Source organism: Impatiens glandulifera, chromosome 5, assembly GCF_907164915.1.
Source record: "Impatiens glandulifera chromosome 5, dImpGla2.1, whole genome shotgun sequence".
Lineage (NCBI taxonomy): Eukaryota > Viridiplantae > Streptophyta > Magnoliopsida > Ericales > Balsaminaceae > Impatiens > Impatiens glandulifera.
In genome coordinates, this window is record NC_061866.1 from 50,773,364 (window position 1) to 50,794,772 (window position 21,409).

The 21,409-nt window shown below is 36.7% G+C and overlaps 4 protein-coding genes across 4 annotated transcripts; 1 reads left to right on the forward strand and 3 right to left on the reverse strand.

The window, feature by feature from the left end:
- The first annotated feature begins 1,223 nt into the window (after nucleotides 1-1,223).
- LOC124937387 (homeobox protein 5-like) lies at nucleotides 1,224-4,562 on the forward strand. Its single transcript, XM_047477647.1, has 3 exons — nucleotides 1,224-1,752; nucleotides 1,843-1,929; nucleotides 2,025-4,562. The coding sequence occupies exons 1-3, from the start codon at nucleotides 1,459-1,461 to the stop codon at nucleotides 4,278-4,280; spliced, it is 2,637 nt and encodes an 878-aa protein (XP_047333603.1). The 5' UTR covers nucleotides 1,224-1,458; the 3' UTR covers nucleotides 4,281-4,562.
- A 1,846-nt stretch (nucleotides 4,563-6,408) lies between these two features.
- LOC124940674 (alcohol dehydrogenase class-3) lies at nucleotides 6,409-9,482 on the reverse strand. Its single transcript, XM_047481207.1, has 9 exons — nucleotides 9,371-9,482; nucleotides 9,126-9,262; nucleotides 8,913-8,959; nucleotides 8,503-8,828; nucleotides 8,139-8,221; nucleotides 7,987-8,062; nucleotides 7,174-7,331; nucleotides 6,909-7,070; nucleotides 6,409-6,815 (listed from the first exon to the last, which is right to left on the reverse strand). The coding sequence occupies exons 1-9, from the start codon at nucleotides 9,402-9,404 to the stop codon at nucleotides 6,699-6,701; spliced, it is 1,140 nt and encodes a 379-aa protein (XP_047337163.1). The 5' UTR covers nucleotides 9,405-9,482; the 3' UTR covers nucleotides 6,409-6,698.
- A 669-nt stretch (nucleotides 9,483-10,151) lies between these two features.
- On the reverse strand, nucleotides 10,152-15,601 carry LOC124940673 (WD repeat-containing protein WDS homolog). Its single transcript, XM_047481206.1, has 4 exons — nucleotides 14,623-15,601; nucleotides 13,928-14,029; nucleotides 11,141-11,773; nucleotides 10,152-10,612 (listed from the first exon to the last, which is right to left on the reverse strand). The coding sequence occupies exons 1-4, from the start codon at nucleotides 15,268-15,270 to the stop codon at nucleotides 10,436-10,438; spliced, it is 1,560 nt and encodes a 519-aa protein (XP_047337162.1). The 5' UTR covers nucleotides 15,271-15,601; the 3' UTR covers nucleotides 10,152-10,435.
- A 1,373-nt stretch (nucleotides 15,602-16,974) lies between these two features.
- LOC124939906 (FT-interacting protein 3) lies at nucleotides 16,975-19,978 on the reverse strand. Its single transcript, XM_047480368.1, has one exon. It carries the CDS (start codon nucleotides 19,970-19,972, stop codon nucleotides 17,012-17,014), a length of 2,961 nt encoding a protein of 986 aa, XP_047336324.1. The 5' UTR covers nucleotides 19,973-19,978; the 3' UTR covers nucleotides 16,975-17,011.
- Nucleotides 19,979-21,409: the final 1,431 nt, after the last annotated feature.

Sequence of the window (21,409 nt, forward strand, 5' to 3'; positions counted from 1 at the left end):
GTAAAATAATTTGTTCAAACTTTAATCTTTATAACTCTAATTAAATCATTTAGTTTAATCAACAAGACTATTACACTATCATGATTTATTCATGTATCATAAAAATGTTATATTTTACTATTTTTCTAATGTTGGATAAACTCATTAACTCGATTTTATTATTGGACTCATTCATTCAATTTTATTATTGAATTCTCATTTACATTATATAATGAAAACCATCCTAGTCCAAATTCCAATTTACATAACTAATAACTATCACATACATATCAACAATTAACAAACAAACTAATTATCAACAATCAAAAAGGTTAAACAAACCATTAGCAAATCTACACATTCAAGTTGAGAATCCATATAACAATGTGGTTGCATTAATTTAAATAGTTAACAAACCAATTTTGACAATTTCTATTGGAAAGTCATAAATCCAAAATTCACTCACAAACTCATTAATTAACAAAATTCAATAGAATCCACTAACATTTCAAAGACACAAACTAACATAAAATTCAAAACTCATTAATTAACAGAATTATGATCATCCCTTCACAAATTAGTGTCAACCCTCAACAATCTCACAAATCACTCTCAACAATCTCACCAATCGAATTATTGTCGGGAAACTTTCGTTGGAACTGCATCAGAGTTATCAGTTGCGCGAAAGTCGCAGGCCACACCACATCAGAGCTGTGTCGAGAGCCCTCAGACCTGGGTAGGGCAAAATTCATAAGGATATGTTGTCTCATAATATGAATCTATAATCCGAGTCCTTAGATATACCTCTGTTCAATTTACCTTATTTTATACATAAAATGTGATGGTTAACTCCAACATTTTATGGTAAAATAAGGCGAGTTGAACAGGTACATCTAATAGCTCATATTATGAGACAGCAGATCTATATCCGCGAAAATGAGGAGACCTGTGCAAGGCCGTTGCTGTTGGGAGCTGCCAATTGGGTTGTCAATTTCGCCGTTCTGTGTCGGAAGAGATAAAAAGAAAAAAAATTATGCAGTAAGCTAACATTTTGAACCGGAAATTTTTAGGTTAGATTTTCTGACGAACCGTCCGGTCGGACCGTATTTTGACCGGTTCGAAAAATACTTAGAATTCGAAAAGACATTCACACGTTTCGCGGTCCGACCAGCCACACGCGTAAATTAAAACCCTAAGATAAAGAAGGGTTTGGCTTGATATTAGGTTTTCTTTTCTCTCTTGCAGTTTCATTCCTGAAACATTGACTGACTTGCACTCCTAATTCTGATATCTTCTCCAATGCTGATAGGAGCCCATTGAAATTTCCAATTGCGATCGGATACTGGTTAGTTTTTCAACTTGCGACTTTCTCCGTTTGTTTCCCGGAAAGATTTATTACACAGACGGAAACCTCGAGAGACGAAGAAATTGGCAGGAACATCAATCATCAACAGTAATCGGAGACGGTGTACTTTATCGATGGAGGGTTCGGAGCAAGTTATACTCGAGATCAGCTCGGATGAGGAGAATTGGAGCGACACGGGTGGCGGCTGCAATACAAGGGCAAACTTTGACAGTGATGTTACCATGATAGAACCTAATTCAAAACGATCGGTAAATAAAATGGTTGTTGTTGATGATAAAGATGATGATAAAGATGATGATGATGATGATTGTGTGATATTGGATGGTGATCCTGATAAGCCAGTTTCCGCCGATGATGACGCCATTGGCGATTCAGATGATTTGGTTGTTGTTGGATCAAAGGGTCAGGTTAGTTGATTTGGATTAAGTTTCAGTTTCATCCATAGTTGATTCATATGATTTGGTTATGATTTGCATATTCTTCTTTCTTTCTTTTAGGTTGCTTGCAGAGATTTCCCCCATCCTCGCCATCTCTGTGCTAACTACGAATTTGCCACCACCCCACATGAGAAGTACTGTAGTCAGGTAAATGACCAATTTTATTTTAGCCATCTTAAGCTAACTGGTAATTTACTGTTGGATATAAATTAAGCTTATTATCTTATATCATAAAATTCCAGTGCCATTGTTATGTATGTGATGAACTTTCTCCATGTGTCAATTGGGGCGATGGAACCTGCATTCTTGACCATTGTCATGCCACTGACAAAATTGAGTATTGGAAGCTAGAGAGGCAACTATTGAAGGGAGAAAAAACAGAAGTAGCAGTTCCACCACCTCAAGCTCTACCTAGGTTGACAGCCGTCTATTCTATTCGTCCATGCTCTACTACAACGGGCAATTATGTTGCTGAGATAAATCCAAATCAGTCTAGTAACTCCCAACACCTACCCAGTTCTCAAAATAAGAATACCCACCAAAATATCAGTATTCATCAAGTTAATGGTGCGAGGACAGCATTCAAGCGGACAGGTGAGGCTATCTTGACAACTAATGGAACTCCCAGGCAATTAATTTCCCAAATTTTCCATAGGAAGACAAATTTTCAAGCTTTGCGAAAAAGTGGTAATTTATCTTCGACTCCATATGAATATGTGAGACTGACGACCCTGCTAGACTCTGTGGATGTTGGCTCAGTTAATCCCTTACCCTTTCAATCTAATTCGATATGTTTGCCAGAATCCAGCCAGAGTTTTGATCATTCTCACTCCCATCCTAACGTGGGTGAGGCTACGAATCTGCCTCAGCAGAACTCGAGTGCTTCCTTGCAGAACCCATTGCAGTCTCAGTCCCAGATATCCTCTCAGCATAAAGGGGACAATTCCGTTTCACATTCTCTGCCGAACTCTTGTGAATCGAACTCGAATGTGGATTCAACTTTGCGTATCAGAGATGCCAACCTACAAAGAAATCAGCAAACTGGTTCAGATTTGCCTCAGCTGAACTCAAGTACTATCTTGCAGAACCCATTGCCGTCTCAATCCCAGACATTCTCTCAGCATAAAGGGGACAATTCCATTTCAAATTCTCTGCCGTATTCACAACCAGCACCAAACTTGTATGAGGATTCAACTCTTCAAATTCGAGATGCCAACCCAGAGATTAGTGGTTCAAAAGTTCCCAATTTTGATTCTAATTGGAGATCTAACTGCAGTGATCAAACAGATCAGCAAACCGGTTTTGATTTGCCTCAAACGAACTCCAGTGCTTTCTTGCAGAACCCATTGCCGTCTCAACCTCAGACATCCTCTCAGCATAAAGGGGACAATTCCGTTTCACATTCTCTGCCTAACTCACAGTCAGCAGCAACTTGTGAATCGAACTCGAATGTGGATTCAACTTTGCGTATCCAAGATGCCAACCTGCAGACTAATGGTTTGAAAGTTCCTCATTTTGATTCTAATTGGAGATCTAGCAACAATAATCAAAGAAATCAGCAAACCGGTTCGGATTTGCCTCAGCCAAACTCGAGTGCTTTTTTGCAAAACCCATTGCCGTCTTCCCAGACATCCTCTCAGCATAAAGGGGACAATTCCGTTTCAAATTCTTTGTCGCATTCACAACCAGCAGCAGAATGTGAACCATATAGGGGTTCACCTTTTATCCGAGATGCTAACCTACAGATGAATGGTTCAAAAATCCCCAATTTTGATTCTAATTGGAGATCTAGCAACATTAATCAAAGAAATCAGCAAACCACTTCAGATTTGCCTCAGCTGAACTCCAGTTCTTTCTTGCAGAACCCATGGCCGTCTCATCCCCAGGCATCCTTTCAGCATATAGGGGACAGTTCTGTTTCCAATTCCATTTGGTATTCACAATCAGCAGCAGGCTGTGAATCAAACTCAAATGTGGATTCAACTTTTCGTGCCCGTAATGCCAACCTACATATTAATGGTTTGAAAGTTCCCCATTTTGATTATAATTGGAGACCTAACAACAGTAATCAAAGAAATCAACAAACCGGTTCAGATTTTCCTCAGCCGAACTCCAGTGCTTTCTTGCAGAACCCATTGCCTTCTCAATCCCTGACATCCTCTCAGCTTCAAGGGGACAATCCCCTTTCAAATTCACTGTTGTATTCACAACCAGCTGCAAACTCGTATGTGCATCCAACTTCTCGTTTTCGAGATGCCAATGTACAGATTAATGGTTTGAATGTTCCCAATTTTGATTCTAATTGGAGATCTAACAACAGTCATCAAAGAAATCAGCAAGGTGGTTCGGGTACCTCTCGTCAAGTTATATATGATCCCCGTTTTCCAAGCGAAACCAATTTGGGCTCTTTGGGGTTTGATCACGAACCTTGGATGCTTGATGAATCTCTGTGTCCTATGTCTCCTGGGTTGGATGTATATCCTGGCCTATATTTCTAACCTCATAGTCTCTTCGAAATGTCACCTTTTAAGTTGTCTGTTGTGAAGACTTCTTCATTATCCACCACCTATTGTATTTTGAGATTTATTCAAAATGTTAGGGTTTCTCTCTTTTATATTATGTTTTGGATTTACATTGCCCTTTTAAACTGAAACTGGTTAGCAAAAGTGGCAGTTTTAAAATGTCAGAAACTTGGTATGTGTTTCTTCTTGTTGTTTGGATTAAAAGTTGTTCTTACATTCAAATAATGGTTTGTTTGAAGTTTTAAAATGAGTTATATAGAACCACCATCCCCTCATCTCCATTGTCTTCACAGATTACATTTCACTGTTTTATTAGTTTGTCATTGAGAAACTACTATTTTGCGATCTCATCTCTTAGTTCTCCTGTGTCAAACCAATCACAGTGCGTACTTGAGTGAAGATTGCTTCACTTTCATTTACAACCTTGTTAAATAGACGTGAAATAAATTTCATTCATATGCGCTTGCTTCACTTTTATTTTTTTTTTCTATATACACTATTGTCTTTCTAAACGAAGGGTATAATTCAGATAATAATCAATAAACTTTTTTCTATTTTTTAGTTTTTGTTTCAGTCAAGTCATGATAATACAGATTATCCAGATCAACCACAATGTTGAAGAAACAACAAGATCTTTCTTTTGTCCCTTCCAGACGATCGGAAAAGAAAGAAATGGTTAATATATTCAAGATAATTACGTATTTACAAAATACCGTCTCAATTCATCGTATTTCATCAGATCCAGGATGTGATATGGTTCCGAAGGATGAACCGGATATGGACAGTTTCAATAAGATTTCATTCTTGAACAAAAATCAATTTTTTGATTTATTTCATCTATTCCATGACCGGAACAGGGGAGGATACAGCAGTTATGTCGGCTCCAATAAAGTGCAAGCAAAAATGGAAGAAAAACCCGTTTTTTCCATCAGGCCAGGGGTCTTGTCTGGGTACTGCCTCCATTATGTTGTTCCTAGCAAATACCACTCTTTTTGGTTTTGGATCTTTCAAATCATTCCCGCAGGAGATCCGGACCCATTTTATTGAGACGGTATTTTGTAAATACGTAATTATCTTGAATATATTAACCATTTCTTTCTTTTTCGATCGTCTGGAAGGAACAAAAGAAAGATCTTGTTGTTTCTTCAACAATTTCAAAATATGGGGCCAACCAAGACCCCTAATAAAACTTTGTTCGACAAAACAAACGATTTGTGGAGACAACTGAAGACCAGATTAACCCCTTTGAATTAGCCGATCTTACAAGATCGATCGGACGGGCTGGTTGAGAAGGGGTGATTAGCGGAGAAAAAAATGGCTGAGAGATATTGGCTCATTACTACCGAGATAATGTCTTACTTCTTCACATCCACCGTACAATGCATGCAGTTATTGATAGACAGAAGAATCATGGTATACACTTTCGTGTACTTGATAAAGCGTTACATATGTCTGTGGGAGATCACATTCACTCTGGTACTGTAGTACTTTGGACTTTGTTGATTTAATAGATACTGGAAAGGGAAAGAGAGATCCTTTGGGCTTTGTTGATTTAATAGATGCAGCAGATGGGCGTCAAGTGGTTGATATTATCCCTCCAGGACCAGAACTTCTTGTTTCAGAGGGCGAGTCTATCAAATTAGATCAACCAATTGACAAGTCTATCAAATTAGATCACCATAGACAAGTCTATCAAATTAGATCAACCAATTGACAAGTAATCCTAATGTGAGTGGATCAAATTAGATCAACCAATTGACAAGTAATCCTAATAATCCTAATGTGAGTGGATTTAGTCATGGAGATCCATTACGTGTTCAAGGGCTTTTATTCTTCTTAGCATCTGTTGTTTTGGCCCAAATATTTTTGGTTCTTAAAAAGATCATCTGTTCAGGTGCAAGAAGCTCGTCATCAGATAAGATTGACACAACTCTTGTAAAAATATAGACCATGACTTGAAACGTATAACCACTCATAATAAACATAAAAGAATATAGACACAAAACAAGAGCTTCCTTGCATTAACATTGAGAAATGAGTCAACAAAGGTATTGGTATTGCTTTGAACCAAATCAATTGTGGTAAAGTATTACCTTAGTCAAAACAAAACAAAACAAAGTGTTCCTTTCCACCATAATAACAAGGTGAACAAAAACAATATGATTCATGTCTTCTCCCTTTTATATGGAATCTCATGTAACATACCATAACGGCGCAATCCCTGAGTTCTCTACAGGTTAATATAATGAAATTTGCTTTAAAAGAGAGAAAGCAGTACTAGACCTTTAATGTTCAAAATGATACCCAAACTTAACAAAAATAATGATGATGATGATAAAGTTTGATTCTATCATTATAATATAAAACGCTGGCAAACTTAATGAAGGTGACATCTCAGTCATCCATTTTGAGGACACAACGAAGGCAGGCCCCTTCATGCATCAAGTCAAAAGCATTGTTGATCTCACCGAGAGACAAATTGTGGGTTATGTACTCATCAACCTTGATTTCCTGATATAATAATTATTTGATACAAAAATGTGACTGACTGACTGACGGACAATTTTCATTTAAATTTGAAATTATTCTAGCAAATCTTTTTACCTTATTCACGTATTTTTCCACAAGCCATGGTACTTGGGAACGACTTTTGAAGCCACCAAAAGCAGTTCCTTTCCAAACACGGCCTGTCACTAGCTGGAAAGGACGAGTCGATATCTCTTGACCCGAAGCAGCAACACCAACAATAACAGATGTACCCCATCCCTATATATTAGATAACAACAGAAAATATGTAAAGATTATTGTTTGTGTGCAAAAAATAAAGATGTTTAAGGGCCCCAACAAGAAGATGATCAATAATAATAACCTTGTGACAGCACTCCAATGCAGCCCTCATCACTGAAACATTTCCGATACACTCAAAACTGTAGTCAACCCCACCGTCAGTTAGATCCACAATAACCTGCTGTATCGGTTTCTCATGCTCCTTCGGATTCAAAAACTCTGTAACTCCAAAGTTCTTGGCTGCCAGATTTATGGTTTTTTCGTTTATGAATAAATAAATTTGTTCAACAATTCAAGCATGCTAAGATCAACAATAACCTGATGAAGGGTTATATAACCCCTAATACCAACACCAATCACTTCAGCATTCAAATCACAACTAAAATAACCTTTATGTTTTACAACATTTTTATATTAAATACAAAAGAATATTTATAGACTTATAGTCATTTAATACAAATAACCTCAAATAATCCACTTTATCATCAAACAAGGTTTTTTCTCTCCAAAAAAGTTGGATTATTTTTTAGAAGAAATAAAAACATCAAACAAGACACAAGTGAGATAATTTCCAAGTTGGAGGTTATGGTCAAATATTCATTAACCCAAAGAACCATTAAAGCATCCTCAAACTGAAAAACCAAATTAGACAAAAAATGATTTTTTTTACTTAATAATTATGATATAGAAAATGTTTCCAAGGAAGAGTATAGACATAAAAATATTAAGTATCAGGAAACAAAACTATGCATTGAATAATATGGTTTATCCTACTTAATAAAATTGCTCATGTCAAAAGAATGAATTTTTATGACATTGAATACTTTAAAACAGCAGCCCTAACTTACAGTGGCATGTATAATGAGAATTTGCGGAGATGAAGGAGAAGTTTTACCTGTTTCAAACTTTTTGCTGTCAAGGTCAATACCAATTATTCGTGATGCACCAGCTGTCCGTGCACCTTCAGCAACCTGCCAAATATATCTGTTTGTGAAATTAACATAGCAAGAAAAATAAATATATTAGCTGTTCATATTAAGTACTCACTGCAAGACCAACAGTCCCAAGCCCAAAAATAGCGACTATGGAACCTGCTTCCACTTTTGCCGTATTCCAGACTGCTCCAAGACCTAGAGCAATAGAATTATTGACCATCAATGAAAACTCAATTAAGAAAACAAAAATAACATAAGAATTAGGAATAAGAAACTCATTTGACAGGAAAATCATCAAGATAAATGGTACGATTTTAGAGCCATATGATATTGCAGAAATCAATTTTGTTTCACTTTAAAAAAAACTTACAGAATGATAAGTTCGATCATCAACTGTTAGAAATTCCCACTTTCCAAATTAAGGCCTAAAAGAATAAACACCATACTGAAATAAAAACTACAAAACCAGCACTTACCAGTTGGAACACCACAACCAAGAAGGCAAACTTTGTCTAGAGGGGCTACTGGATTAATCTTCGCAACACTGACATCATGAACAACAGTGTACTGACTAAAAGTTGAAGTTCCCATGAAGTGGTAAATCGGAACTCCCTTGATTGAAAACCGACTTTTTCCATCATTCATCATTACTCCAACACCCGTATAAGCCCTAATTTTTCCACATAGATTAGTCTTCCCTGATTTACAGAACTTGCACTCCTTGCATTCAGCTTGGTAACAAGGAATCACATGGTCTCCCGCCTGAAGTTCAGTTACTCCTTCACCAACACTTTCAACAATCCTGTAAAGATTTCCGAATCAACCCAACCATAACAAACATAAATACTAACATAAAGTGTGGTACATCTATATATATAAGACATACCCTGCAGCTTCATGACCAAGAATACATGGGAAAAGGCCCTCAGGGTCCTGCAATTTACAGTTTTCAGGTCAGAAACAAATCTAGAGATTCTTCATCCACAATTCCACATCAGGTAAAACCCATTAAAACAAGCAGTTAGAATGAAAAATTCCAATGTCTACTTAAGATCGGACATTGAAATGATCAAGGAAGAGTGAATGGTAGTATGTATACCTTGCCACTCCAAGTGTAAGCATCAGTATGACAGAGAGCAGTGTAGAGGATCTGAATTCTCACTTCGCCTGCTTGAGGAGGAGCAACCTGGACGTCCTCAATCGACAATGGCTTATTCGGCTCCCAAGCAACGGCGGCTGATGTAAACAGACACAGAATAGACAATACAATCTAGGGTTAGAAACGAAAGACATGGGATTATAGGAAGGAGCAGTGATAGAAACAGATATGTAGTGATAGTATACCTTTGCAAGTGATGATCTGACCTTGAGTCGCCATGGAAATGGATAGAAAGAGGAGAGAGAAAGTGATAACGATGAAAATTTAGACAGGATGGAGAAACTCGTTTTTGTTTTTTTTATAGTTTTTTTTTATATATTTTATGTGATCCAAATTATATTATATATTTGTTATATTGAACTAGTTTTATCTGTTTCTTTTTTTTAATTGTTTTTTATATAGTTTATTTATTTTATTAATTAAAATATTGAAATATTAAATAATATTAAATATTTAATTTGTGAAACTTAATAAATTTAATTATTGTTCTTACTTCAATTTAGAGTAAAACTAATATAGAAAAAATAACAGTTTTTAGTTAAATTCTATTTATAAAATTAAACCAAATAAAAATATTAACTAATGAGATTAATCTTGTAAAATACTAAAAATAAAAGAATGAATTCATTAAAGTTTAAGAAGATCGAGAGATTGATCTATAAGGATTCGACATTTATCTATACAATATGATCACGTATACAATACAAGATCGAGATATTAGGTAAATTGTCAAGGATGTGTCTAGATCATGTATGCAATACAAGAACAAAAGACGATCATCAATAAAATAGGATGTATACAAGATCATCAACATAAATTGCAGAAAATCGGTTGAAAATGTTATTTTAACAAATAAATAAATAAATAATGCAGTGACCTATTTTGTTAAGAGGACTTTAAAAAAACAAGACACTGTGCCCTGAATACACTTTAAAATCAATACCACCTATAAAACAAGCTTGAGCAAATTTAATCTTCAGTTCAAATTGATGTGAAGATGAACAAATATTCAACTTCTCCTGAAGTATGGGAAATGATTTTTACATCATCTAAGCTAGTATGTTCACGAAAATGCATAACAAAAATGTATTCAGAACTTGTGGAAAAACAAATGGCGATCCAGAACAGATCAAAAACACCCAAAATTTGGTGGCAAGGAGCAAAGTTAGAGCCACATAATGTGCGACCGCACTGAACAAAGACTATAAAAGAATGTTTTATATGTACACAAAGAGTTTCCTCGGATTTCCTCAGGCCGAGCTTCTGGAACTGCTGCTAGGTCCCCCCCATATGCGAATTGTTTGATCATCGCTTCCCGAAGCTAACATCCTTGGCCTTTTCGGATTCCAGCTGACAGAATTCACTGTTGCCAAATGCCCAGACAAAATCTCTATTGGCTCTGGAAATTTACAGTTCCAAATGTAGACCTGTAAACAACAACAGAAGAATTGAAAGAGGCCTTGAGTTCTATTTATTTTTTCTTCCACAAACTAGCCTGTTTAGATCCTGATCTTATCAGAGAGATGATCGAAAATGGCAAGGATAATAAAGGGAGAGAAATGATGGAAACTGGTAAAAATAATATATGTTAATATTTTCTTGTTTGGTTTAGAAAAAAATATCAACTAGAAGAAGGGATTTTTTAAGCCACGAGAGAATTCACTCCCAACACGATTCTGCTTTCTTTTCCAAAAAGTTTCAAAATATTTTTTCTCATATTTTAACCAAATTGAACCTATAGTGTAGAAAGCTGGTTCAATAATAAGATTTTGGTAAAACTTGTTCGATGAAAAGTGGATTATTTGGGTTAAAGGTAAGAGGGTATTTTATAGCAAATGATTTGAATCATAATGGGATAAGGGGTCAAACAACAACACCCAAACATGCCTAGTAATAGAAGATGTTCACTATTGAGCAAGGACAAGCAGTTTGAAAAGAAATAAAAAGTAACAAACCTGTGAATCCTCACTGCCACTTGCAATAAACGAGCTGTTCAACCCACCAAAGCACGAGCGAATAACATAATTTTGTTGCTTGTGGCCTCTATACTTGACCGGTTTTTCCCATTTCCCAGCAACATCCCACATATGGATCTCCTGACTGTTAAGGTTAACAAGGAAGAAACGGCTGTCGGCAGATATAGAAAGGGACGTTATGCGCTCCTCGGAAATGACCCGCTCAGAATTGGTCTTCGTGTTAAGTATCCGAATTTCGATACCCGAAAAGACACTTATAAGATATTCCCCATTAGGTGTGACTGCAAGATCTAGAACCTTAGGCATTCTAGTCCCTTTCCAAGACCTTATCTCATTCCCTTCACAGTCCCACATGTAGATGCCTTTTTCCTCATCAGAACTTCCACAAACTAGCCTTTTTGAATCAGGGAACCAAGCACATGAGCTAACCGTAAACTCGTGGTTTCCAAATGTATGCTTGCACGTGCCAGTTTCCACATCCCATAGTTTAAGGACTTCCATATTCCCACACGTCAATAACATCGAGTCATTTGGGCTCCATGCCACAAAAGATACAGGCTTTTGATGGCTTCTTAGAGTGTGCTTCAAGATGAGATTACCATCTTCTAGTACCTTCAAGATACATCAATATGAATGAAATTAAAGTTCCAGTTTAGGAGAACATAAAACTGATCATATATTAGAACCATAGTTTTTATTTTAGTCAAAATCAAACTTGGAGGCTAGCTCAACATCCCATCGAATGATCCCAAAGTTCAATAATCAAGGTGCTTTTAGTAGGAATCGAACGTAGGCCTCAACCTCTTAAGTTCAAAACTCTTACCACATGAGCTACTATATGTGGGTTACTGGAACCATAGTTATGCTTAATACCAAAATAAAATAAAAAATACTTGATACTTCATCTGTCAATGCCTAGATCTTATTTCGATTTGATATAAAATCGTTACATTAAGTTTCAATCTAGACATAATAGTAACTCCAATTATTTTAGAACGAAACAGTTCTATGATGGAGTTTGTGTTCTCCAATAGTCAAAGTTCTTCAGCTTCCTACAATTCTTGTTTACATGTTGTAAGATTTAAATAATAGTTCCCCAAAAATATGTCTACAAGTGGAGTATCTCTATACATAAACAGGCTTTCCATATTTTTCAAGCAAGGAAGAAAAGTAGTTCTTTTTGTATGTAAAAGCAGCCAACTTATGTATAAAATGGAATTTGATTTAGAGAAACTATTCTTCATACCAAAAAAACATATTGATTTGAAGGGGGGGAAATCAGAAACGAGTTGAAACATCCATTTTAGATCAAATTGACTCCCGTTCCTGGTAAATTGGAAGACCGGGCTAGCCAAGATAATAAATTCCATGGATCATCAGTTTTCAAGTAGAAATTTCAAATGTTCTTTAATTCTTCAACTTTACATGCAAGAACCACCATACATACTGGTGTGAACTTGAGTAGGTACTTACAATCAGAATTGCTTCTAAGGAAACAGTTTAATGATGGAGAATGTCTTCCAATCTTCCTTGTGCTTCAGTTTCTTACAAAACTTGTTTATGGGTTTTAAAATATCAATAAGAGTTTCCAGAATATACGTTCTTTAATCATTCTAGAAGTGGTTTGTAATTCTATACAGAACCAGGCTTACAACAAAAGAAGAAAGAAAGCAGAAAAGTAGTTCTTTTGTATGTAAAGAACAGCTTATTCATGGATAAAATAGAATTTGATTCCATTTTATGTGATCAAGTTATAACAGTTCATTCTAACAAAGTACTCCATCAAACAAAGACAAACATGTTACAGTTCCATCTCCACCAACCTTTTTATTATTGTTCCACCACAGGAGTTTCTAACAAGATTCTTCAGAGCGACAAGAAATGGCAAAGTGAAGAAGGTGTTAATGAACTTCCATTAGAAGGTTCAAATGAGAATGTTTCGGTGCCTTTGTCAAGCAAAAGAAGATAAACAAGAGTAAGGAAGTTACTTAGAAACAAGTATGCATTTGCTCAAAGGTTTCCACATCTTCCTAGATACTTAGAGATGAACTTTCAAACGAGGAATTGAGGGTATTGATGAGTTGAGTTTTATGTTCTTTCTTTCATTGTTTGATTGATTGTAGTTTGTTCCTTTGCTTTCTGGTGCTAAACAATTGATGTAATGGTGTGACTTTGGATTTGCCAACAATTTTAATAAAAGGATTCATCATTTTCTCTAAAAAAAACAACGCCAGCTGATGTGGAACATAAAGATAAGATGCCCAGAAACAAGTTGAAACATTGATTTTAGATGAAATAGGGGGTCACTTGACTCTCAATTATGGACATAATGGAAGAGCAGGCTAGCCATTTCAAGATAACAAAATCAACAGATCATCAGTTTTCTAGTGTATATTTCAAAATTATACAACTTCTTCAAGCAGACTTTTAAGAACCATACTCGTGTAAATTCAAAAGTATTTACAAAAATTAAATCCAAATTATCAGTTCTATGATGGAGAACTTGTTTTCCAATCTTCCTTGTTCTTCAGTTTCTTAAAACACTGGTTTATGGGATTTAAACTTCATCAACAAGAATTTCCAAACTGTATATATTTTAACACAACGATAACATAATATACTTTCAAAGATGTGCACTAATGATATTCTAATCAAATAAAAGAAGAAAAAATCACAGAAAATAACTTTTATGAAAGTGAGATACTTCCAAAGTATCGCTAACTATATCACTTTCTGCATAGTAAATACATTTACCAAAAATATTACCTTCCAAATGATAGCTGTGCAATCACTTGAAGATGATGCCAAGTACTCCCCATTGTTGGAGAATTGCACAAACCAAACTTCATTCTTGTGGCCCACCAAAATCTGGAAGAAAGTAAAACAACTGTCATTTCCTCGTATTAATATTACAATGGCAAACAGGAAAATTCGGGAAACCGTACATGGTCAATGGTATAACAATTAGGTATCTTGTAACTAAGTGACAAGATTTGCATCGAACAATCAATTAAATTTGTATGACCGACAACTACTGAAACATCTTAATTTTGTAATAAGGTGCAAGGCCCAAAACCATGCCCTACCATTAAGAGTCCAGCAGTTCTTGCATCATCAGTGATCAGACCACTTGGATAGTGGTAACTAGGCAATTGTTATTTGCAAATTTAAAAGGAAGTATGACAGATTAAAATCAGTATGGATTAGTCATAGGAATCAAACAGAAATCACAAGTTCTACCGTATCAGCTACTCAATCAAGCCTTGCATATAACTGCCTCGAGATGTAAGCTCTCTCATTCCATTAAGGTCAAGGTAGCAATTCATTACAAAGGAATCAACAAGTATTACTGGGTTTACATCCTAACCGCTTACTCAGTATGTCAAATGAAGTACAGTTGAGCAATTCATGCATCAAAAAACACATACGTCAAGAACAAATTCAACATTAAATGGACCAACCTGATTTGTCTCGGTAGGAATCTGGTCTCGTCCACATTTATGATCCCGGTAAATTGATAAAGGATCAGGCGAGTTGTGATAAATACACGAATCAATTTGAGCGGTAACAGCCATCTCAACAAGATATTCCAATCTTCTTTCCGGAACTGTAATGGGTGGAGGAAGCAACTTTTCCATATCATTCAAAAGAGTTTTCCTCAGTTGAAGAATAAAATCGTGATTAATCTCTCCCAACTGAGTATCCTTCCCAGATAACACCTCAAATGCAAGACTACGAACATTCTCTTTACCCACATGCAAAGTTGAGATATTTTTGCGTAGAACCGATATAGCAGAAGAATAATCTCTTTTAATAGAAAATTCTAGCAGCCATTGTTTCAATATAAGAAAGCAAGCTGAAGCACGTGTTTCATCAGTTATTCGTTGAAGTCCACAAATAATATCTATACAAGCATCCCAATTAGCAGTAAGAATGTAGGATTCAAGCAATCCAAACTCCTTAGATTTGGATGAAATGCCTGATTCCAATTCCAACTTATCTGCAGATTTTCTGTAGCCCAACGTGTAGAGAGATTGAAGAATGAGTCTGACAAATTCATGCTTCTTGATTAGGCCTTTTGAGCCAATGGGTGCCGTGGAATTCTCCATTATTAATTAAGCAACGATCGATCAGAGAAAACAGTTACCGGTATTACATCTTAAACCCAGAATTGCAAGTAACGAGAGAAAGAAAGAGAAGAGAAAGTGAATGAATGAATGGACGGGCAGAGGAAAGAAAAGAAGGAGACCTAAATTGCAGTAAAGTGGAAAGGGATATGGGAAAGTTATGGTAGAAAGCAGTTACCTTTTGAGCTTAAATCTGGAACAGAGTGGGAACATTACGGGAATCTAGAGAAGAAGAAGAAGAAATTACAGAGCAGAGTATTGTTGATCAGGCTGAGATAAGCGCAGCATTTCCATATCGGGGGACTGGAGAAGAAGAAGAAGAGGATGTTGGACTGGGCACACAAGAAGAAGCTGACGTAACAATGGGTCGTTAACTAACGACGTCGTATTGTCCTTCTAATAAACCTCTCTTGAATTTGTTATTTTCCAAATATAAAGATATTTTTTCTTATTTTAAATATATAATTGTTCCATACTCATTTATTTTTCATTCGTTTGGATGTCTAAAACTTTAAATTGGGTAGTATAATACTAAGAAGTTTAAATTATGTCGTAATTGAATTGAACTATAGAATTTGAGTATTTGAACTTTATCTCAAAGGGGTAGAAGTGTGAATCTTAATAATTCTTATTATAATGTATAATTTTTTATAAACGTGTGATTTAAGAAAGAATTGAGAAAAATTGAATGGACAAATTTGATATTTAATTTTTATTTCACATTAAAAATGACCTAACTTTGTGTATGTTTGACCGTTCTAAACATATTTATTCTTTAAATTGAATATTTTTTTAGACTTAAACGGCTTAAAATTGATATTTTTATTTTATAAATAAGATAAAAATTAGTTAGAAAACAATAGGTAAAGTAAGGACCAAGGTTCATTTGTTTATGTAAAAAAATTAAATACTTAAAATTATGAATAGGTAAAATCCTAGAGAAATTTGATGAGATGAGATGACACTAAAGATTGAGTTATTTAAAAAAACTATCAGTCCATAAAAAAAAGTGCTGGTGACACTTATAATTTTTTCCGGACGATTTTGCCAATGTCGCGAAACGTCCACAATCGCGAGACGCAAAATTCGTCTCACGAGATGAATTTTTTTTTTAAAGAAAATAATTCGTCTCGCGAATATCGGTTACATCTCGCAACGGGACATTTTCGTCCAAAAAAATAAAAGTATCACCAGCGCTTTTCTTTTTTAAGCGCAGACACTCTTTGCAAATACACTAATCTTTAGTGTCATTTGCTCCAATTTTCCAAATCATACCTATTCAAAATTTAAACTTATTTTTTTAAAATAATTCATGTATGATAAACGCTAAAATCATTTGAAAATACAATCAAATGATATTACAATAACCAAAATTGATTGCGTTAATCAAATGATAAGTTGATTAGCTCAAGATGTTGCAATCAAACAATCCTATAAGTATATATTCAAATGTATAGAATACAGCCAACAGCCAAAACCAAAACAAAAACATCTAACAAGAATAAAGAGTAGTAAAAGTAAAATACTAGTAGACTAGTACGTTGAGATTTTAGAACAAAATGATCCGTTTGCATCTTAACAGTCAAAACAAACATGCAGACTGAAACAACAATAATAATGACATACCAAATATGTTTTATGTAGTACTAAGTTCCTTCTACGACTTCCTATTTATCCCCCACCAAATGCAAATCCAAATTCAATTCAATACTACTAGTACTACTCACAGCATACTATCAGCCTTTGTGGGCAGCCTCTTGAAGAAACAAACCACAACCGAAGGCATGCGACTCCTAAACCGAGGTGGCCTCAGATAATACAACCCCCACATCGCAACTATCCACCTTATAGGCACCATAAAGAACACGAATGCTGCTGCCAACGTTATCATCACGAATAGAAACGAAGCCCTGGGATCTCTCCAACTCAGCATCGCGTGAAACCTCTCCCCCTGAGTAGCCAGGTCGCCAATCACAGTCTGAACTCGTCCAGCCACGCTCTTAAGCCTGTCGTACCTCATCCGAACTATCTCCGCACTCCGGCTCGTCGGAAACGAGTCAAACTCCTCGTCCAGCTCGTCGGGGTGGACCGTCTCCGCATACGACAGCTTAGTGTCCATGTGGGGAGGGTTCCTCGGTCGGGATTTGTACCTCCAAGCTCCCACCAACGATAAAACCACCAGCATCGACGGGATTACAATCTCCGGGACTAAAACCATCATCATGAAGCAGATCGTGAAGATCGACGAGTAGATAGGACGGTTCCAATTCCGCATGGCTTCGATGACACGTCCCATGGCGACGATTCCGGATAGCACGCTCATCAGCCGGAAGAAGTTCGCCTTGCTTTTCCTCATACTCCACATGTGTGAGTCGTGGTCCAGCATGTACTCGACCACCTCCCGACCCATGGGAGGCTCGGCACGACCCAATCGAGTCGTCACCACATTCATGGCTTGATACCTCAAGCTGTCCAATTGGTTAACCGATAACGGTTGCAAGTAATGCATTTTCGGCAACAGTGGCGACGAATACATGTTAAGCACATTTCCCATATTGGCACACGAGAATCGAATAGCTAGATGAAGCTCTCCCATTTTCTTGACCCCGGATGGATGAAGCATTAGAAGTGGGTAAGAATGGGTATAAACCCGATCCGATTCAAGTGTCGACAGACGAATCCTAACCTTACCAATTCGCGAATCCCGCCCCAAACCCAAACCAGTGTTTGAAACCCGAGAATTGTCAAAAACCCCGATCGTGATAACCGTACATGGGTCGAAAACCTCCCAAGTATACTGCTCATTCCACTTCGGACCCAAACTATCAACAACCGTTCGAGTTCGGACCCATTTCGGCCCGTATTTCGCCACACAATAAGCATCAGTAGTCCCTCCTTTCCCCTCCTTAATCTTCATCGGCATCAAATTCGTCGCACCCAAAATACCCATTTCGAGGACTCCGATATGAGGCTTCCATAACTGCTTGGCAGTTGGCCGGACATCACTGACATACATAGTTGCCTCGTCCAGCACATGATAACCGCCGTCCAGAGTGGCTCGAACATGGATTCTTGCCCCGAACCGAGAACCCGCTTTCTGTTCAGATAACCCATTAAATTGATGGTCTAGATTGAACCATCTCGAATTTCCCTGTTTATCATCAAGTCTACGTTCAATATTCCCCACTGGAATCAGAACCCGACCCGCTACCTCAACCCGGTCCTCAACAGACACCACCAAATAATCCTCAAAAGGTTCGGAAACAACAAACATCAAGTCCTCATTCCAATACGGGTTAGATAAGACACGACCCGTCGTAACCGGAGCTATCCGGGTACGAAGGACCTGATTTCCGACATGAACCTTAGCAGATAGTTCCGGGTATCGCATAATAGACGACCCTTTCTCCCCCAATACGATATCTTGTGCTTCGATTATGTTTACTCGAAGATACCAGAGTTTAGGAGAAAGATAAACCTTAGATTTCAATGAACATAGTCCATCGAAGTTAACGTTAGCCGCCCTCGAATGCCAGGCCTCGGAAAAAGCCTCGTCTGCCTGAGTTCCGAACCAAATGGACGCCATGACTTCACCGGTTCTCGATTTGTCACCTTTTTTGTCCTCCATTCTATACCATTGAGGCGCCAGCTGAGAATCCGGCGGCGCTCGTTTAGGAACCTCGTTCAGATCAAACCAAATCCGGCCAATGACATCATCCTTGTTGCTCTGTTTCACAAAAACCTCCACTGTTGTTGACTGGATACAGTCCTTTGAAAAGGCAAAGACTTGGTCCCATTCTGCAATTCCTCCGGAACTGGTTCCGATCCTTTTTGTGATTCCTCTATAGTTCCCGAGCTTCACCTCCGCCACTAGCTCGCCACCGCCGGGGGAAGAGATTTCACGTGTTTTTACAACACGAACGTACAGATACTGCATTTGTTCGACTAGGTCGTAGGTGGCACTTGTCTTGTCTTTGTTAAGTCCGCCGCCGCCGAGGTGGGGTGTTGTTTCCTTCAAAGAGAACTCGTTCAAACCAGAACCAGGCATCCCTCCTCCTCCGCCGCCGGGACCGACGGCGGGGATAATGATCGGCTTCATTTCAGATGGACCTGGTTGAATCGGCTTCATGATATGCTGTTGCTGTTGATTTTGATTACCCTGTTTTTGGGTTTGCCCAAACTGCTGCCTTGGAACCGCCATGACAGACCCATTCTGCTGCTGCTGCATTTTTTTGTTCTTCTTGATGCCGCCATTGATGAGAACTTGATTATTATTAGCTTCTTCTTTAGTCGATAAATACATCTTAAAACTCAACTCGCCACGAACATGAGAAAAAAGACTCCTTTTTTCGAGTGTATGAAGCTGAGCCATTTCTTCACCTTCTCTAGCAATGCTTGAACCTGAAATTCTAACTCTACCCAGAAAGTTTCTGGTGTTACTAGAACGTTTCTCGTTAAAGACGTTAACTTCGAGGGTCCGATAAGGGAGATCGGCTGAATCTGTTACAAAGAAAACAAATTTCTCATTCCAAACTGGGTTTAAATCCTTGTACTTAACTGAGGTTCTTTGTCTCTGATTCTCGAACTCCACTTCGACAAACGGCGACGATGATCCTTCGCCGTCTTTCGGCATCAGGTTGTGGGCTCCGACAATCTCCACAACTAGTTTCTCCTTGATAGTCATTTCTGGACACACTCAGAAACACACACAATGTGAGCTAAAAAGATGAATGGATTTTGGAGATGTCGGAGGGTTTAAGGTTGATGATGAGAAAGAAAAAATAAAGTTGGAAAAAGAAAAGGAAGAATCAGACAAGAATGGAGACAGGAGGAAGTAGTTGACAGAGATATAGGGAAAAGGATGGGAGAAGATGAAATTAAATTTACTGCAGAGAGAATTTGAACAATATTTGACTATTTTAATTAGAAAATGCAATTTTTTTTAAATTAAATTTTATAAAGAATTTTAAGGTGAAATCAAACTAAGCATAAAACTTTATAGATGAATGTAAGAGGTGGCTGTCTTGTTTGCAGGCATGAGGAGGAAAGAGAGTATAAAAAGAGAGTTTGTGTCCTCAAATATCAACTCGCATCCTTTGCTTATGTTTGGCGCGTTGTTCTCACGGATATTTAATTAATTTGTATATTATTTAAAATTAATTTTAATTTTATGTCAAAAACAATAAGAGAGGATATTTGAAGGGTAATAGTAGAGGATTAAGAGAACAATGTCACATTGTAACAAGATTTTGAAAATTGTTTTTTTTTTTGGACAAATTCTGGTATGAGATTTTAAAATATCGGTAATATACAACAGAAGTAAATTAATGCGACATTAAATAAGTGGCGGGATGTAAAATGGATTCAAAATTAATGTTTATTGAATTTTTTTTAAATATAAGAATCTGTTAAGAATACTTTCGAAAATAATTCAAATTATGAGTGTTATTGTTTCTTTTATTTTCTGACTGTAAATAGAGATTCACCTTATTTACTTGTTCAATCTCTTGTCGTATCCGACAAATAAAGCAAGAATAGAAGAGAAAAAACATTCATAAGCGACAATGATAACCAAACTTTGTAGGTATCTTTAAAATTGTTTCACACAATAATTTGAAGACTAGAACGTGGATTTCGGCGAGGAATACTTATATCGGATCAAAAGAAATACGTTGAGGAGGTAGGAAGTTGACTCTATTAAATAGAGCTGGAGATTAACCGCGCGTATTTTGGCCGCGAAAATTACATAAGTTATGAGGCACTCAAAATGAATAATAATTTGAATTGAAAATTTTCGAATGAGAATTTCTAAAGAATTGTTCAATGAACCCGTTCAGTCATATCGAATTTTGGCATGTTCAACAAGTATATATATTGAAATTGTAATCTAAAACAATCATTCACCCAAAAACACGTTTTTAAGTTGAATCAAGTATTTTAAAATGTTGTAGTTTAATTTTATTTAAAAAGTTTTTAATTTAAGTAAAATTAAAAATATAATTTTAAAATTTTGGTTCACTAATTGAATAATATTAATAAATGGTTAAATTATTTTCGCGTATCGTGTTGGGAAGAAATGTCTGGTGGTTTTGCAGAAACGAGGCGCGTGAAACACGGCAAG

Coding starts and splice junctions, on each gene's coding strand:
- LOC124940674 (XM_047481207.1), bottom strand. CDS start 9,404: ATGGCGACTCAAGGTCAGATCATCACTTGCAAAG. Junction 7,332..7,986: donor CAGCAAAAAGTTTGAAACAG/GTAAAACTTCTC, acceptor TAAATCTGGCAG/CCAAGAACTTTGGAGTTACA. Junction 7,071..7,173: donor CATTGGAGTGCTGTCACAAG/GTTATTATTATT, acceptor TCTAATATATAG/GGATGGGGTACATCTGTTAT.
- LOC124939906 (XM_047480368.1), bottom strand. CDS start 19,972: ATGACTATCAAGGAGAAACTAGTTGTGGAGATTGTCGGAGCCCACAAC.
- LOC124940673 (XM_047481206.1), bottom strand. CDS start 15,270: ATGGAGAATTCCACGGCACCCATTGGCTCAAAAGGCCTAATCAAGAAG. Junction 11,774..13,927: donor GCACAGCTATCATTTGGAAG/GTAATATTTTTG, acceptor TGTATCTTGAAG/GTACTAGAAGATGGTAATCT. Junction 10,613..11,140: donor GTGGCAGTGAGGATTCACAG/GTTTGTTACTTT, acceptor TGTTGTTTACAG/GTCTACATTTGGAACTGTAA.
- LOC124937387 (XM_047477647.1), top strand. CDS start 1,459: ATGGAGGGTTCGGAGCAAGTTATACTCGAGATCAGCTCGGATGAGGAG. Junction 1,753..1,842: donor TTGTTGGATCAAAGGGTCAG/GTTAGTTGATTT, acceptor TCTTTCTTTTAG/GTTGCTTGCAGAGATTTCCC. Junction 1,930..2,024: donor ATGAGAAGTACTGTAGTCAG/GTAAATGACCAA, acceptor ATAAAATTCCAG/TGCCATTGTTATGTATGTGA.